This window comes from Dysidea avara, chromosome 1 (assembly GCF_963678975.1).
Source record: "Dysidea avara chromosome 1, odDysAvar1.4, whole genome shotgun sequence".
In the NCBI taxonomy this organism is placed as follows: domain Eukaryota; kingdom Metazoa; phylum Porifera; class Demospongiae; order Dictyoceratida; family Dysideidae; genus Dysidea; species Dysidea avara.
In genome coordinates, this window is record NC_089272.1 from 26,168,309 (window position 1) to 26,186,514 (window position 18,206).

The following is an 18,206-nucleotide window of genomic DNA, read 5'->3' on the forward strand; positions in this document are numbered from 1 at the left end:
GTATGTATTAGAATGGCGGAAAGTGATAGCTGCAGCGACTCTTTGGTTGATGATAGTGATTCTGACGATTCCCAATCGACAACATCTTTGTCTTCTGTGGCTGGTGAAGAACTGTTGTTGACTGGACCGTCAGAAGTGATGCCGTATCACTTTGAACCAGTGTATGAGAGCAGGCTCGAAGAAAGAGAGGAATCTTTCGGTCTACTGGCGGTCGAAAGAGAGGAAACAGAGGCTGATCGCGTAGGAAATATTGATTGGTAAGCTACATACACTAAGTTGCGTAAATGATACAAACTGTATATGGTGCAGGGTTGCATTATAGCTATATATAGCGAAATGACATAAGCTAGCTACCCATGGCTATGTAGCTATAGCCTATGGCATAACTTTGTTGGCTAAGCCTCATTGCTCATTACTGTTCTATGATTTAGTTGATCCACATTGTTATCTAGGTGCAGATGTGGCCATTGCATAGTAATGGCTACACAAAGAGAATCAATATGCTATAAGGAGATTGAACAAATTAATAGTCTTTTGGAAGGTGATGGCTTAGCTGTTCATCCAGTGTGTATTTCAGAACATGCAGATTTTTCTAATGTGTGCTGTGTAGAGCAGTCCTAATGGTAACACTGCATAGCCATCGATATCATTATGGGAGTGCTGATGAACCAGTTGATGAAAACAGATGCTTATGGTATTTCAATCTGCCAGTGTTGTATGATGTGTGCATATTTTCAGAAAATTTCGATACTTGGCGTACCAACAGATGACTTGGTGGGGATGGCACTACTTGGGCAGGCACAGGCGTGTAGTACTGCCCTCCTGTGTAGTATCAAGGATAAGACAGGAACTTCCATCAGATGAATATACAGGTCATCAGCATCCACCAACTACACCTTAAGTAATTTTCATGTATCAACACATACAATTATTATTAATTATTATAACGTGAAAATTGTGGTATTGTGTCTTTATCTGGATGTTTATATTGACTAGCTAATTTTGGTGGTCCCTTTGGTACTGTAGGTCTTTCCTCTGGGTGTGTAATGTAGTGTGTAGCCTTACTGATTAGTTCCTCAGCGTAGTCTAGTAAATGCATGTGATAAATAATACTGTTATTGTCCTTGTTACTTACAATATGTTGGTGGTACTGGAACAATTTTAGGAGTACATTCTCCTTCCTTGGCCTTTGGAAAGCATAGTCTCATCCTCTCCATTCCGGACTTCGTTACTGCCTGTTTCCTCCCATAATTTTCATTAAAATGCATTAGGGCAATTAATAACCTGCATTATATTTATTTAATCATTTGTATATTATTGTAATTATCACCTTACCTGCAGTACATTCCTTCATACAAAAAGGCTAGTAACTTAGGAGCAAAATGGTTTACTATACTATGGTAGCTCTCCAAGCTGCTTGTCTGATGGTGTGGTGACAGCTTCTTGACATCTGCTATGAGTCTCTCATTGCAAATGACATCACAGACCTTTTCATAGGCTTTGCCACCGTATTAAATTATAACTACTAGGTTCCATTCATAATATTTGTACTATACCTGGCTGGAGCCACTTTTTACGTCGATCCCCTAGGTCTTGAGTATGGTAGCAATTCTCATGCTGATCACATAGATGTTCCATCAGTGATTTCCACCGAATAGCCATCTCCTTCCCATCACCACCCGGTGTTTTCGCCGCACACCAGTACATGTGGTTGGTAATGCTTTTAATCCACTCACCCACCACTTCACAATCTTTGTATTTAGCTATCTTTAATAGCTTCTTTTTAACACCTAGGAGCAAAATATATAGAGAGTCAAACATGTACCCAAAATGACAAACCTTTTGCAACATGCCAAACATCAAAACAATGGTCAATATCTGGATAGCTTTGGCTCACAAATTTTGTAACCTGCTTGTGACAGTCAGTAATCAGTGCATCTATATTTATTGATTTCTCCATTAAAAATTGCAGAGAATTTTTCAATCCTTCCTTTTCCATGTGATTGCTAGATGCTACCAAATTGCTCTACATAGTTAATAACATTATGAATAAAGAAATATTAGTTGTGGCAAACCTGAACAAGCTCTAGGTGGATAACTTTGTTGGAGGATAGGTCAATTATTCCGTATGATCCATATTTGGCAGAATGCCCAGGACTATCAGCACGTCCATCACCACCGATAGTGAGTGGATTGCCACTAGCTCTACACTGTGCTAGCAATTCTGCCTGTTTTGTATCCTAAACTGATATGACTGCTGGCTCTAAGTACTCCTTCTGATGAATGTAGTATGCTCTATCTGTAATGCATGCAATTTTCATGTGAGATAGCACCCTGAGGACTTTTGTAGCTGTTTCTCCACTATATAAAATAGCTGTAGATAGTAGAATATTTCCTGCAGGGGTATCTTTGATACGTGGTTGACTTGCCCACACTCTTTGATATCCACAATGATGGCATACTTGCTTTACAGTAATATAGGTGCCCTTTGGCTTGGTTATGACTCCAGGACATGAGCTGTGACACAGTGTACAGTGTGTAAATAGTTGTATGAGTGCTGATCTAAATATTATGTATTTGATTTCATCCCTTGTTGATCCTGAATCAGCTTCAGTGGATATGGCTGCAGGTTGTCATCACTGTATTAATGCAAATTAGTGATGATTAATTGTTTATAGGCGTGGATGAATCAGTACTCACTCTGTTGTGGCTTCGTCTTGAGAAATTTGAAAAGAGTCATCAATACCACCATCTTCAGGCTCACTTGATTCAGTGGTAGTATCTGCATGAGACATGAGTGTAAGAAGGGGTGCTGCCAATAGATCACACTGGGTTCCAACTGATTTTATGCCAGGAGTAGTCATTGGGTCTATTTATTGGTTACAGAGTATAGTGGCTATTTCCATATGTAGTTTGTTTTGATGCTAACCTTTGTCATCTGCTCCTGACTGTATTTCCGTAGGTGTTCCTGACTGTATTTCTGTAGGTGTTCCTGACTGTATTTCTGTAGGTGTTCCTGAATGTATTTCCATAGGAATCATACCTGTTGAAGTAGATGCCAACAACAGAGGGCTGCCTACATCTTCAACTGGGGAACTACTCCTTGGATCATCCGCACTTGATTGCATGGTTGAGCTGGTGTCTAGTAGCTCTTCAACAATCTGTATTAATAATGTTTTAATACATATAATTATTAGCTATGTTGTTTTTTCCAACATACTGCTTTTTGCTTTCTTCGTTCTGAAGCTGGTCTACGAGATTGTGTTGACACTTGGCAGCTGTTGCTGCTGCTACCACTGCGAATAGGCTTGGGGAAAACAGTTGGAATGGCGTCTGGCTTGAGGCACGGCTTCTTGGCTGGAATGCCCATTTCTTCACGATAAAGTCGCCCTTCTGTGTTAAAGCATTCAGGTTTGAAATGCTTCGAGCAAATTAAGGAAGCAGTTGTTGGTCCTTTCCAATCCTTACGCTGTTGATGCACAGCCCTTACCCACTTCGAGCAAACAGCTGCATCACTAGGAAATCCGTGTAAGCTGTAGCCCATACCTCCTTCAGTGTGACAACCAGCAACTACACAACGTCTTGGCATAGCGTCTTCGCTTCTAATATCGTTAGGCGTTAAAGTGAACTTGAATTTAAACTAGATTTTGATAGTTATAGCTATGCCGTTTTATGCAATACGCGTACCGGAACTCTTCTTGTGACGATTTATGATGTCACAAAATTACCAAACTTTATGGGTTAATATCTCGCAATATCAGCATAATTGAATTATTAAAATGGTGTTTTTGTGCATTGCTTGATACAAACAATACATCCATACAATAAAATCATACAAGAACTTTCCATTTAAGTTCACCTTTAAGTAGGGATTCCGGTGAAAATTTCACACACCGCCCAAAATTTCACCCTTAAAATCACCTTAGAGACATTTTATGCGTTTAAAATCAAGACACACGGCAGTGTGTCGTGCGGCCCAAGAAGCCGGCGCGTAACACCCGTGAGTATATTGACAGGAAGAAAGAAAACGCAATTTTCGCACCTCCGTAGCTCAGTGCTTCCTTGATGAAACAAGACGATTTTTGTTGTGGACATGCCCCCCAACTGCAGCACTCCACATTCCAAATTTGAGCGAAATCGCTTCACACGTTCCCGAGATATGTTACTTCAAAAATTGGCTCAGTTTCTTCGTTTTTTTTTTTCTTATTTTTTCTTTTTCTTGTCGCACACTTACAAAAACTGTTATAAAACGCGAATGCCACATCCGATTGCCTTGAAATTTGGCACACAGAAGAGGGGTATAAAGGTACACCTCGGTAACAACTTTAGCTGGAATACGATAAACAGGCAAAGAGTTATGAGCGATTATTGACGGAAAATAACACCAATATGTTGTCACACCTACAGGGTAAACCGCGTATGGGAAGAAGCTGAAAATCGATGGGTGAATAGGTTAACTATTGAACCTCAAACCTTTTGTGGTTTGAAAGTAATCGAGCTAAAAAACAGGAAGATACAACGAAAAAACCAACAGTATGTAACAATTACGCAATCGAGATTAGCTAATAAAAAAACGACTGCTTGCCATGCCTACCAGATAAACCTCTTGGGGTAATGCTTTGAAAATCGTTGTACAGATGGAGTAATCATCTTAGAAAGGCTCATCAATGGTATAGAAGAATCAGACTTAAAGCCACGGAGTTATAACACGAAATCCAACTTGGTGCAGCAAGTTCGAGATCGAGATACTCTAATAGAGCAGTCATCCTAATAGAGCAGTCATCCTAATAGAGCAGTCACCCTGAAGAGAATTCAAGAGATCAGCTAGAAACAAGGAACCTTTATAGAGATCAGCTACACACAAGTCACCCTGTAGAGAGATCAGCTAGAAGAAGTTACTTTGTGGGGAGTTCATGCAACTATGGAAAGAGATAGTTCAGCTAGAAGAAATCACCCTTAGAGTTCAGCTACAAAGAAACCAGCATGTAGAGAGTTCAGCTACAAACAAATCACCCTGTAGAGAGATCATTAAAAGAAGTTACCTTGCAGAGAGTTCAGCTACAAAGAAACCATCATGTAGAGAGTTCAGCTACAAACGAATCTCCCTGTAGAGAGATCAGCTAGAAGAGATTACCTAGTAGAGAGTTCAGTTACAAAGAAACCACCATGTAGAGAATTCAGCTAAAAACTAGTTGCCCTGTAGAGACATCAGCTAGAAGAAGTTACCTTGTAGAGACTTCAGCTACAAAGAAACCATTTTGTAAAGAGCTCAGCTGCAAACAAATCACCTATACAGAATTCAGCTACAAACAAATCACCCTATAGAGAGATCAGCTAGAAGAAGTTATCTTGTAGATAGTTCAGCTACAAACAAACCACCCTGTAGAGAGATCAGCTAGAAGAAGTTACCTTGTAGAGAGTTCAACTACAAAGAAACATTTCTTTTAGAGAGTTCAGCTTCAAACAAATCACCTGTACAGAGTTCAGCTACAAACAAATCTCCCTGTAGAGAGATCAGCTACAAAGAAACTATTCTGTAAAGAGCTCAGATGCAAACAAATCACCTGTACAGAATTCAGCTACAAACAAATCACCCTGTAGAAAGATCAGCTAGATGAAATTACCTTGTAGATAGTTCAGCTACAAACAAATCACCCTGTAGAAAGATCAGTTAGAAGAAGTTACCTTGTAGAGAGTTCAGCTACAAAGAAACCATTTTGTAAAGAGCTCAGCTGCAAACAAATCACCTGTACAGAATTCAGCTATGAACAAATCATCCTGTAGAGAGATCAGCTAGAAGAAGTTACCTTGTAGATAGTTCAGCTGCAAACAAATCTCCCTGTAGAGAGCTCAGCAGCAAACAAATCACCTATACAGAATTCAGCTACAAACAAATCACCCTATAGAGAGATCAGCTAGAAAAAGTTATCTTGTAGATAGTTCAGCTACAAACAAATCACCCTGTAGAGAGATCAGCTAGAAGAAATTACCTTGTATAGAGTTCAGCTACAAAGAAACCATTCTGTAAAGAGCTCAGCAGCAAACAAATTGCCTGTACAGAATTCAGCTACAAACAATCACCCTGTAGAGAGATCAGCTAGAAGACGTTACCATGTAGGGAGTTCATGCAACTATGGAAAGAGATAGTTCAGCTAGAAGAAATCACCTTGTAGAATTCAGCTACAAACAAATCGCCCTGTAGAGAGATCAATAGAAGAAGTTACCTTGCAGAGAGTTCAGCTACAAAGAAACCATCATGTAGAGAGTTCAGCTACAAACAAATCTCCCTGTAGAGAGATCAGCTAGAAGAAGTTACCTTGTAGAGAGTTCAGCTACAAAGAAATCATCATGTAGAGAGTTCAGCTGCAAACAAATCACCTGTAGAGAGTTCAGCTTCAAACAAATCACCCTGTAGAAAGATCAGCTAGAAGAAGTCACCTTGTATAGAGAGTTCAGTTACAAAGAAACCACCATGTAGAGAGCTCAGCTACAAACCAGTGACCTTGTAGAGACATCAGCTAGAAGAAGTTACCTTGTAGAGAGTTCAGCTACAAAGAAACCATTCTGTAAAGAGCTCAGCTGCAAACAAATCACCTGTACAGAATTCAGCTACAAACAAATCACCCTGTAGAAAGATCAGCTAGAAGAAATTACTATGTAGAGACTTCAGCTACAAAGAAACCATTTTGTAAAGAGCTCAGCTGCAAACAAATCACCTATACAGAATTCAGCTACAAACAAATCACCCTGTAGAGAGATCAGCTAGAAGAAGTTACCATGTAGGGAGCTCATGCAACTATGGAAAGAGATAGTTCAGCTAGAAGAAATCACCTTGTAGAGTTCAGCTACAAAGAAACCACCATGTAGAGAGTTCAGCTACAAACAAATCGCCCTGTAGAGAGATCAATAGAAGAAGTTACCTTGCAGAGAATTCAGCTACAAAGAAACCATAATGTAGAGAGTTCAGCTACAAACAAATCTCCCTGTAGAGAGATCAGCTAGAAGAAGTTACCTTGTAGAGAGTTCAGCTACAAAGAAACCATCATGTAGAGAGTTCAGCTGCAAAAAAATTACCTGTAGAGAGTTCAGCTACAAACAAATCTCCCTGTAGAGAGATCAGCTAGAAGAAGTTTCCTTGTAGAGAGTTCAGCTACAAACAAATCAATTTGTAGAAAGATCAGCTAGAATAATTTCACTTTGTAGAGAGTTCAGTTGCAAAAAAACCACCATGTAGAGAGATCAGCTACAAACTAGTGACCTTGTAGAGACACCAGCTAGAAAAGTTACCTTGTAGAGAGTTCAGCTACAAAGAAACCATCATTTAGAGAGTTCAACTTCAAACAAATCACCTGTAGAGAGTTCAGCTACAAACAAATCTCCCTGTAGAGAGATCAGCTAGAAGAAATCACCTAGTAGAAAGTTCAGTTACAAAGAAACCACCATGTAGAGTGTTCAGCTACAAACTAGTGACCTTGTAGAGACATCAGCTAGAAAAGTTACCTTGTAGAGAGTTCAGCTACAAAGAAATCATCATGTAGAGAGTTCAGCTGCAAACAAATCTCCCTGTAGAGAGATCAGCTAGAAGAAGTTACCTTGTAGAGAGTTCAGCTACAAAGAAATCATCATGTAGAGAGTTCAGCTGCAAACAAATCACCTGTAGAGAGTTCAGCTACAAACAAATCTCCCTGTAGAGAGATCAGCTAGAAGAAGTTCCTTGTAGAGAGTTCAGCTTCAAACAAATCACCCTGTAGAAAGATCAGCTAGAAGAAGTCACCTTGTATAGAGAGTTCAGTTACAAAGAAACCACCATGTAGAGAGCTCAGCTACAAACTAGTGACCTTGTAGAGACATCAGCTAGAAGAAGTTACCTTGTAGAGAGTTCAGCTACAAAGAAACCATTCTGTAAAGAGCTCAGCTGCAAACAAATCACCTGTACAGAATTCAGCTACAAACAAATCACCCTGTAGAAAGATCAGCTAGAAGAAATTACTATGTAGAGACTTCAGCTACAAAGAAACCATTTTGTAAAGAGCTCAGCTGCAAACAAATCACCTATACAGAATTCAGCTACAAACAAATCACCCTGTAGAGAGATCAGCTAGAAGAAGTTACCATGTAGGGAGCTCATGCAACTATGGAAAGAGATAGTTCAGCTAGAAGAAATCACCTTGTAGAGTTCAGCTACAAAGAAACCACCATGTAGAGAGTTCAGCTACAAACAAATCGCCCTGTAGAGAGATCAATAGAAGAAGTTACCTTGTAGAGAGTTCAGCTACAAAGAAACCATCATGTAGAGAGTTCAGCTACAAACAAATCTCCCTGTAGAGAGATCAGCTAGAAGAAGTTTCCTTGTAGAGAGTTCAGCTACAAACAAATCAATTTGTAGAAAGATCAGCTAGAATAATTTCACTTTGTAGAGAGTTCAGTTGCAAAAAACTACCATGTAGAGAGTTCAGCTACAAACTAGTGACCTAATAGAGACATCAGCTAGAAGAAGTTACCTTGTAGAGAGTTCAGCTACAAAGAAACCATTCTGTAAAAAGCTCAGCTGCAAACAAATCACCCTGTAGAGAGATCAGCTAGAAGAAGTTATCTTGTAGATAGTTCAGCTGCAAACAAGTCACCCTGTAGAGAGATCAGCTACAAACTAGTGACCTTGTAGAGACATCAGCTAGAAAAGTTACCTTGTAGAGAGTTCAGCTACAAAGAAACCATCATTTAGAGAGTTCAACTTCAAACAATTCACCTATAGAGAGTTCAGCTACAAACAAATCTCCCTGTAGAGAGATCAGCTAGAAGAAATCACCTAGTAGAAAGTTCAGTTACAAAAGAAACCACCATGTAGAGTGTTCAGCTACAAACTAGTGACCTTGCAGAGACATCAGCTAGAAAAGTTACCTTGTAGAGAGTTCAGCTACAAAGAAACCATTTTGTAAAGAGTTCAGCTGCAAACAAACCACCTGTACAGAATTCAGCTACAAACAAATCAGAGATCAGCTAGAAGAAATTACCTTGTAGATAGTTCAGCTACAAACAAATCAGAGATCAGCTAGAAGAAATTACCTTGTAGATAGTTCAGCTACAAACAAATCACCCTGTAGAAAGATCAGTTAGAAGAAGTTACCTCGTAGAGAGTTAAGCTACAAAGAAACCATTTTGTAAAGAGCTCAGCTGCAAACAAATCACCTGTACAGAATTCAGCTACGAACAAATCACCCTGTAGAGCGATCAGCTAGAAGAAGTTACCTTGTAGATAGTTCAGCTACAAACAAGTCTCCCTGTAGAGAGATCAGCTATAGAAGAAATTACCTTGTAGAGAGTTCAGCTACAAAGAAACCACCATGTAGAGAGTTCAGCTGCAAAGAAATCACCCTGTAGAAAATTCAGCCACAAACAAATTGCCCTGTAGAAAGATTAGTTAGAAGAAGTTACCTTGTAGAGAGTTCAGCTACAAAGAAACCATTGTGTAAAGAGCTCAGCTGCAAACAAATCACCTGTACAGAATTCAGCTACAAACAATTCACCCTGTAGAGAGAGCATCTAGAAGAAGTCACCTTGTAGAGTATTCAGTTACAAAGAAACCACCATGGAGATTTCTGTAGTCAATACCACCATGGAGATTTCTGTAATCAATATAATGTATTATATATATATATATATATATATAATTTGTACATTTACTGATAAAATATTTAAAGTACATCCACTTCATCTTTTCTTCTTCCTGTGGAAAAGAAAAAAGATAAGTTAGAAAAGTCCCAAAGCCGGCCATAGGCCGGCTTTGGGGGTATGCAAATACAAAAAGAAATGAAATCTAATCCAAAATCTAATCTAGTCTATGTAATTAGGAATCCGTTGTATAAGTTTATTTAAATCTCTTTGTACTGATGTATATGTATATATAGTTTGTTGTGTTTTGTTTTTGTATCTTGTGTTTTTTGTAGGTGATACTCCTATAGGTTTTTGCCTTTTGTACTCACCTTACCCTTTGTGGCTAAATAAATAAAAATAAGAAGAAAGTAAATAAAATAACATATTTAGACATCACACAATTATTTCAGAGCTGGATTTCAGAAGCACTTCAGTCCTGGTGCTATAAGAGATATACTAGCTAGTTATTGGCAAGTTCACGATTGGATACCGTTCACGATAGGTTTGCAACTTCGCCCATCAATTAAAGATCTACGTGGACTAATAGTGATAAAGTATGGGGACTACACCTCTTAACAATCTAGCAGTTTATTACTTAACAGTAAACAAGATGACCTCACCCCTTATTGAACTAGCTAGCTGTACACCTCTCGGCTGACTTGAGATTACTCTAATACAACAGTCATGTATGATACTCTAATAGAACAATCACAAGTTACATTGTAGCTAGCTGTGCTACAGCAAAAAAAAAACTAAACAGTGGGAAAGTCCCTATTTAGCACATTAGCTATAACAATATTTTGTTCAATGCCAATGTAGGGGCTTTCCCACTGAGCTATATGTACTAGTAATAGCATGTGTAGCAGTGAAATTTGGGATAAATACCACAAATGTTGCATTGAAATTTCCATTTTCAATGCAACAAGAGTGGTATTTAGCCCAAATTTCACTGCTATACCCATGCTATTCCCAGTTAATACCATACTCGCTGTATATACGCATGCTGTGCATTAACGTTGCTATGTACGCAATTTGTCACTATGTACTAAACACGTGTCAACACTAATTGGCGCTACATTGTTAACATAAATTCTATCCAATGAAATTGCAATTACAACTTTTTCACTGCTACCAGTGAAATACGGGATAAATTTCACTGCTACTATTTGAGACTTTTGTATGGGCAGTGAAACAGATATGGTATTAGCTGTAATACCAACATCTATCTCTTGTTTCACTACTTTTATTGCATAGATCCCTACTTCATTTTTAATTTAATAATTTAAAAAAATACACTTATGAGAAAACCTATTATTCCCAAAATTATGCCACCATTTTTTTACCAATAATATCAATTCGTTGTTGTATTAGACCGTTCACATTGATGCTTCAGTTTCAAATAGCCTTCTATTTTGAAACTGGTTGCTATATTAGAGATAAAGGATTCTATGTGACTGTTTTATTTTAATTATGTTACTGTTCTATGAGAATTTATGACTGCTCTATTGATGTATATCAATCTAATGGAAATGTGCAAAATGCAGATTTTCTCATTATTATAGCTTTACAAGTGCCTTAAATGCTAGCATATTGCCTGTTTCCCGCATATAACTGGACATATCAGTGATTCTGTCTGTCCAGTAATAAAAAATATAAATATAATATAACTATTATTCCTGAAATTATTCCAGCATAGTCACTGGATTGTTACTTTGCTACTAGAATGTCATGCAATTCTAGTGCAATTGTAAGCATATTAAAGTAAACAGAGTTACAGCATCTAAGGACTATGTTCGCAAAACCCTGCTAAATAACAAATTCTATACTTCCACACCTATACATCTAAATTTTTCTCAATTGTAGTGCAATGATGTTGTACCTTTATATTGCCATTGTATGAGGGGATATATGTACTTAGGTTTATATGCAGAGCAATAAAACCAAACGGTCTACAAAAGTGGAAACACAACTACTTTATAGCTGAAGCAGATGGTAAAAATGGGGAGTTAATAAGACCTTCCTTTATTAAATTATGAGTTAAAGCAAAAAAATTGGTCGATAAATGGTCACTTATGCTAACAAGTGTAGATAATTGATCGCTTATGTGAATCTCACAATATTATTGTGTCACAAATTAGTTTGATAGAGTTACATAAGCAATCATACCTTAAAAGTATAGTTAGCATTAGATGTAAAAAACATGTCTACATCAGTTAATGTTGCATCGGTGATGCCAGAAGCAAAAGCAGCATCAAATGGACCAAATAGTTCCATTGAATTTTCTCCATTCTATCAAGGGAAAAACATGTAAAAGGCAATTGATGGTAACAGGCAATATATGAACAGAAATAGTTTTATTATTTACTGTGCTTATTGAATTCATTGAAACATTAATGATTAACTACTCACTGACTGGAGTTTCAGTTGTGTTCCATTGTAAGTAACATTATAAAATAAGATAACTCCATTAGGTGACTTGGGTGGTGACCATGTCAACCTCACAGTGGTGCAGTTGAATACTTGAACACTAAAGTTTTCGGGAGGTCCAGGAACTATGTATATATATATAACATGATCAGATAAGACATTGTTGAATGATGATAACTTACAGTCTTCAAATGTTTTCACTACAATTGGAGATGAGGTAGCATTATCACTAGTACCAATTGATGTGTATGCTGCAATGGTGACTGATACATTACCATACTTTCTTAAACCTAAAGCAGTCAATAAGATAATCAAATTAATAATGCCAGCTACCTGCAATTTTACTAGCAGTATAGTGGATATCAAAGTAGCAATTAATATTACAGTATTTCTAATTGATTGATTGATCATTGAATGTAACTTTTGATTGTATTCCAATTATTGACCACAGTCATTACACAGTCCATGTAAAACCTGTCCATTCTGGTCACTTTTGGAGCAAATTTTTCTTGTCTTATTAAGGAGGCTGCATTATTTCAGGGGCGTATGCAGGAATTTTGAAAAGGGGTTTCCACTTAGAGCTAGTGTGCCTGTTATATCACATTGCCTGACTGCTTTATTAGAGTATCCTGATCTTTTCACCAACATTTTTGGTCAGAACAATACTACAATTGTTGCCATCATGCGAGAAACTATTACTTAACTAAGATATAAAGGTTTAATTAATCAATTAACCCTTTAACGGTCAAAGTCCAATATATTGGATGCAAGAACATGGGCTTGGATAAACTGTTATATCTCTGTATCTGAACACAGTAGAAGGAATTCACTAACGCCATGATACTCATCATGAAACTTTTGACAAAGTCATACCAAGCATTGCTTTGTTTGAAGATATCTCTGCTACTAGGCTACCAAAAGAAAGCTCTTCTATTATTATCCACCATTACTCTACACCCACCATTTTGATTGGCTATATCTTCATGGTGCTCCATCCCAGCGCATTAAACTAAATGCCATTAGACTCAGTATGTGATGGCAATTTAATTGGTACATGTGACTCCCTAATGTACCCTACTTCATGATAAATTACAGATTCTGAAAACCTGAAGTTTCAATTTCTCAGTGTTTCAGTAGTATATGTAAACTCCAAAGGGTTTCCTGAACTCCCTGTAAACAACCCTGTATTTTATAATTGTGCAAATAACACTTTTATGGATTATTACAATGGCTAGATTAGAAAGGTGACCTTATATACAATAACCCGATTATACAGGTTTCTCTTATTTTTACAGTAATGGGTAGCAAGGCACTATGAATGGACAAATGTGACAACCCGTAGATAGTTGTGCATCTATTACAGTACTAGCTTTGGGTATGTACCTATAATGATGTTTAAATTCTCAAGGAATGAACTGCAGGAAGAGTTATTTTAAGAAGGTATTGGCTAGAGGCTATCCTGTTGTGCAAAAGACTATGATGCAGTTTAATGCTGACCTGCATAAAAACGCATTAGACATAGCAATGGTATGTATAGCCTAACCATATGCACATAAGTAGCTAGAAAAGTTATTCGCTACAGTAATGTATCACAAGCTAGTCAAAATAGTGATCACCCATCTTTTACATATTTAAGGTATGCACCTTTTTATTTTCTTGCTCCATGAATCTTAATCATAACCACAGGGCCACCAAGAGAATCCAAGAAAATTTAGGGGGCCTGGGGCAAATCAAGAATGTGGGGCCCTACAACTACAGTTAATGTAGCTTTGGGACCTGGGGCCCAGGGCAAATTGCCCCAGTTTCCCCCCTGTCAGCGGCCTTGCATAACCAATATTTACAGGTACTGGAGCAGTAAATATAGAGTTGTAACAAAACATCATTATTTAATTGTAGTAGAACATAAAAAAACCGTGCACCAGTAAAATGGATGTAAGTACACCTTAGTTATGTTTTGCATGCATACAGTGCCTACAGTGTATTAAACACAGCTTGAACAATATGGTTATATTACTCTATTAGATGATGAGGGTATAATATATCTAATCCAAAACAGCCAGCTGTAAAAAGTGTGCGGCCCTCAAAAAGGCTATGGTGAAAAAAGATGTGAAATCCAAGGTGGCGGCCAAGAAATGGCTGTGATGGTAGGTTAATGGTAAAAATTTTAATAACAACAATTCAGGTGAAATTTTGTGCCGCTTAGTCTTGGCAAAAAATTCACCTAAATTGCCGTTATTAAAATTTTTACCATTAACCTACCATCACAGCCATTTCTTGGCCGCCACCTTGGATTTCACATCTTTTTTCACCATAGCCTTTTTGAGGGCCGCACACTTTTTTTACAGCTGGCTGTTTTGGATTAGATTTCATTTCTTTTTGTATTTGTATACCCCAAAGCCAGCTTTGGGACTTTTTTAACCTGTCTTTTTTTCTTTTCCACAGGAAGAAGAAAAGAGGAAGCAGATGTACTTTAAATATTTCTGATTTTTTATCAGTAAATGTACAAATTATATATATATATAATACATATATTTATTACAGAACTCTCCATGGTGGTTTCTTTGTAACTGAACACTCTACAAAGTGACTTCCTCTTGCTGCTCTCTCTACAGGGTGCATTGTTTGTAGCTGAACAATCTACAAGTAACTTCTTCTAGCTGATCTCTCTACAGGGTGGTTTGTTTGTAGCTGAATTCTGTGCAGGTGATTTGTTTGCAGCTGAGCTCTTTACAAAATGGTTTCTTTGTAACTGAACTCTCTACAACGTAAATTCTTCTAACTGATCTTTCTACAGCGCAATTTGTTTGTGGCTGAATTTTCTACAGGGTGATTTCTTTGCAGCTGAACTCTCTACATGGTGGTTTCTTTGTAACTGAACTGTCTACAAGGTAATTTCTTCTAGCTGATCTCTCTACAGGGAGATTTGTTTGTAGCTGAACTCTCTACAGGTGATTTGTTTGCAGCTGAACTCTCTACATGATGGTTCTTTGTAGCTGAACTCTCTACAAGGTGACTTCTTCTAGCTGACCTTTCTACAGGGAGATTTGTTTGTAGCTGAACTCTCTACAGGTGATTTGTTTGCAGCTGAACTCTCTACATGAAGGTTTCTTTGTAGCTGAACTCTCTACAAGGTAACTTCTTCTAGCTGATATCTCTACAGGGAGATTTGTTTGTAGCTGACCTCTCTACAGGGTGATTTTTTTTTGTAGCTGAACTCTCTACAAGGTAATTGATGTCTCTACAAGGTCACTAGTTTGTAGCTGAACTCTCTACATGGTGGTTTCTTTGTAACTGAACTCTCTACAGGGTGGCTTCTTTTAGCTGATCTTTCTAGAGGGTGATTTGTTTGTAACTGAACTCTCTACAGGTGATTTGTTTGCAGCTGAACTCTCTACATGATGGTTTCTTTAGTAGCTGAACTCTCCACAAGGTAACTTCTTCTAGCTGATCTTTCTACAGGGTGATTTGTTGTAGCTGAACTCTCTATAAGGAAACTTCTTCTAGCTGATCTCTCTACAGGGAGATTTATTTGTAGCTGAACTCTATACGGGTGATTTGTTTGCAGCTGAACTCTCTACATGATGGTTCTTTGTAGCTGAACTCTCTACAAGGTGACTTCTTCTAGCTGACCTTTCTACAGGGTGATTTGTTTGTAGCTGAACTCTCTACAGGTGATTTGTTTGCAGCTGAACTCTCTACATGATGGTTTCTTTGTAGCTGAACTCTCTACAAGGTAACTTCTTCTAGCTGATCTCTCTACAGAGAGATTTGTTTGTAGCTGAACTCTCTACAGGTGATTTGTTTGCACCTTAACTCTCTACATGATAGTTTCTTTGTAGCTGAACTCTCCACAAGGTAACTTCTTCTAGCTGATCTTTCTACAGGGTGATTTGTTTGTAGCTGAACTCTCTACAAGGTAACTTCTTCTAGCTGATCTCTCTACAGGGAGATTTGTTTGTAGCTGAACTCTCTACAGGTGATTTGTTTGCAGCTGAACTCTCTACAAGGTGACTTCTTCTAGCTGACCTTTCTACAGGGAGATTTGTTTGTAGCTGAACTCTCTACAGGTGATATGTTTGCAGCTGAATTCTCTACATGATGGTTTCTTTGTAGCTGAACTCTCTACAAGGTAACTGATGTCTCTACAAGGTCACTAGTTTGTAGCTGAACTCTCTACATGGTGGTTTCTTTGTAACTGAACTCTCTACAGGGTGACTTCTTTTAGCTGATCTTTCTAGAGGGTGATTTGTTTGTAGCTGAACTCTCTACAGGTGATTTGTTTGCAGCTGAACTCTCTACATGATGGTTTCTTTGTAGCTGAACTCTCTACAAGGTAACTTCTTCTAGCTGATCTCTCTACATGGAGATTTGTTTGTAGCTGACCTCTCTAAAGGGTGATTTTTTTTGTAGCTGAACTTTCTACATAAAAAGTGACTTGTTCTAGCTGGTCTCTCTACAGGATGACTTGTTTCTAGCTGATCTCTCTGCAGGGTGACTTGTTTCTAGCTGAACTCTACCGGGTGATCTGTTTGTAGCTGAACTCTCTACAGGATGATTTCTTTACAGCTGAACTATCTACATGGTGGTTTCTTTGCAGCTGAATTCTCTACAAGGTGACTTCTTCTAGCTGAGCTCTTTATAGGGTGATCTTCTCATAGCTGAACTCTCTGCAGGTTGATTCGTTTGCAGCTGAACTCTCTACATGATGGTTTCTTTGTAGCTGAACTCTCTACAAGGTAACTTCTTCTAGATGATCTCTCTACAGAGAGATTTGTTTGTAGCTGAACTCTCTACAGGTGATTTGTTTGCACCTTAACTCTCTACATGATGGTTTCTTTGTAGCTGAACTCTCCACAAGGTAACTTCTTCTAGCTGATCTTTCTACAGGGTGATTTGTTTGTAGCTGAACTCTCCACAAGGTAACTTCTTCTAGCTGATCTCTCTACAGGGAGATTTGTTTGTAGCTGAACTCTCTATAGGTGATTTGTTTGCAGCTGAACTCTTTACATGATGGTTCTTTGTAGCTGAACTCTCTACAAGGTGACTTCTTCTAGCTGACCTTTCTACAGGGAGATTTGTTTGTAGCTGAGCTCTCTACAGGTGATTTGTTTGTAGCTGAACTCTCTACATGATGGTTTCTTTGTAGCTGAACTCTCTACAAGGTAACTTCTTCTAGCTGACCTTTCTACAGGGAGATTTGTTTGTAGCTGAACTCTCTACCGGTGATTTGTTTGTAGCTGAACTCTCTACATGATGGTTTCTTTGTAGCTGAACTCTCTACAAGGTAACTGATGTCTCTACAAGGTCACTAGTTTGTAGCTGAACTCTCTACATGGTGGTTTCTTTGTAACTGAACTCTCTACAGGTAGGGACCCGCCGATTATGCTCATTATTTTACCTATTATGCTATGCTGCACTGCTCAAAATTTTACCTATTATGCTTAAATTAATGCTCAATATTTACCTATTATGCTCAAATTATGCTCAATATTTTTACCTCAGTTCCCATGTTTTTCTAATAACTTTGCATTTTATGGAAAAACAGTAAGTGGTTGAAGCACAGACTGTAAATCCTTGCTTGTCAAAATGCATGTCACAGAAAAGATCGATATACTCTAATAGAACAGTCAGCTACCTGATAATTTTATTAGAGTTACTGACTGTTCTATTAGAGTATATCGATCTTTTTGTTGGTTATGTATTTTGATAAGCAAGGATTTATAGCATTGCACAAGTGTTCTGCCTATTATGCTAGCATTATGCTCAATGCTTTCAGGTACCTATTATGCTCATTATTATGCCAGCATAATCGGCGGGTCCCTATCTACAGGGTGACTTCTTTTAGCTGATCTTTCTAGAGGGTGAATTGTTTGTAGCTGAACTCTCTACAGGTGACTTGTTTGCAGTTGAACTCTCTACATGATGGTTTCTTTGTAGCTGAACTCTCTACAAGGTAACTTCTTCTAGCTGATCTCTTTACAGGAGATTTGTTTGTAGTTGACCTCTGTAAAGGGTGATTTTTTTTTGTAGCTGAACTTTCTACATACAAAGTAACTTGTTCTAGCTGGTCTCTCTACAGGATGACTTGTTTCTAGCTGATCTCTCTGCAGGGTGACTTGTTTCTAGCT

General features: G+C 38.0%; 2 protein-coding genes and 1 pseudogene across 2 annotated transcripts in view; all 3 read right to left on the reverse strand.

Annotated features, from left to right (window-relative positions):
• Nucleotides 1–18,206, reverse strand: part of LOC136260446 (uncharacterized) — a 135,330-nt gene that overhangs the window by 96,726 nt on the left and 20,398 nt on the right. The window contains exons 6-8 of the mRNA XM_066054171.1: nt 12,261–12,368; nt 12,061–12,203; nt 11,818–11,940 (exon numbers count right to left, since the gene is read on the reverse strand). Of these exons, the coding sequence (XP_065910243.1) occupies nt 11,818–11,940; nt 12,061–12,203; nt 12,261–12,368 (374 nt within the window). The remainder of the gene's footprint in view (nt 1–11,817; nt 11,941–12,060; nt 12,204–12,260; nt 12,369–18,206) is intronic.
• LOC136241781 (uncharacterized) lies at nt 871–2,633 on the reverse strand (annotated as a pseudogene).
• Nucleotides 2,613–3,695, reverse strand: LOC136260438 (THAP domain-containing protein 10-like). The gene is made up of 3 exons (XM_066054164.1): nt 3,221–3,695; nt 2,930–3,161; nt 2,613–2,869 (listed from the first exon to the last, which is right to left on the reverse strand). Exons 1-3 carry the CDS (start codon nt 3,587–3,589, stop codon nt 2,697–2,699), a joined length of 774 nt encoding a protein of 257 aa, XP_065910236.1. The 5' UTR covers nt 3,590–3,695; the 3' UTR covers nt 2,613–2,696.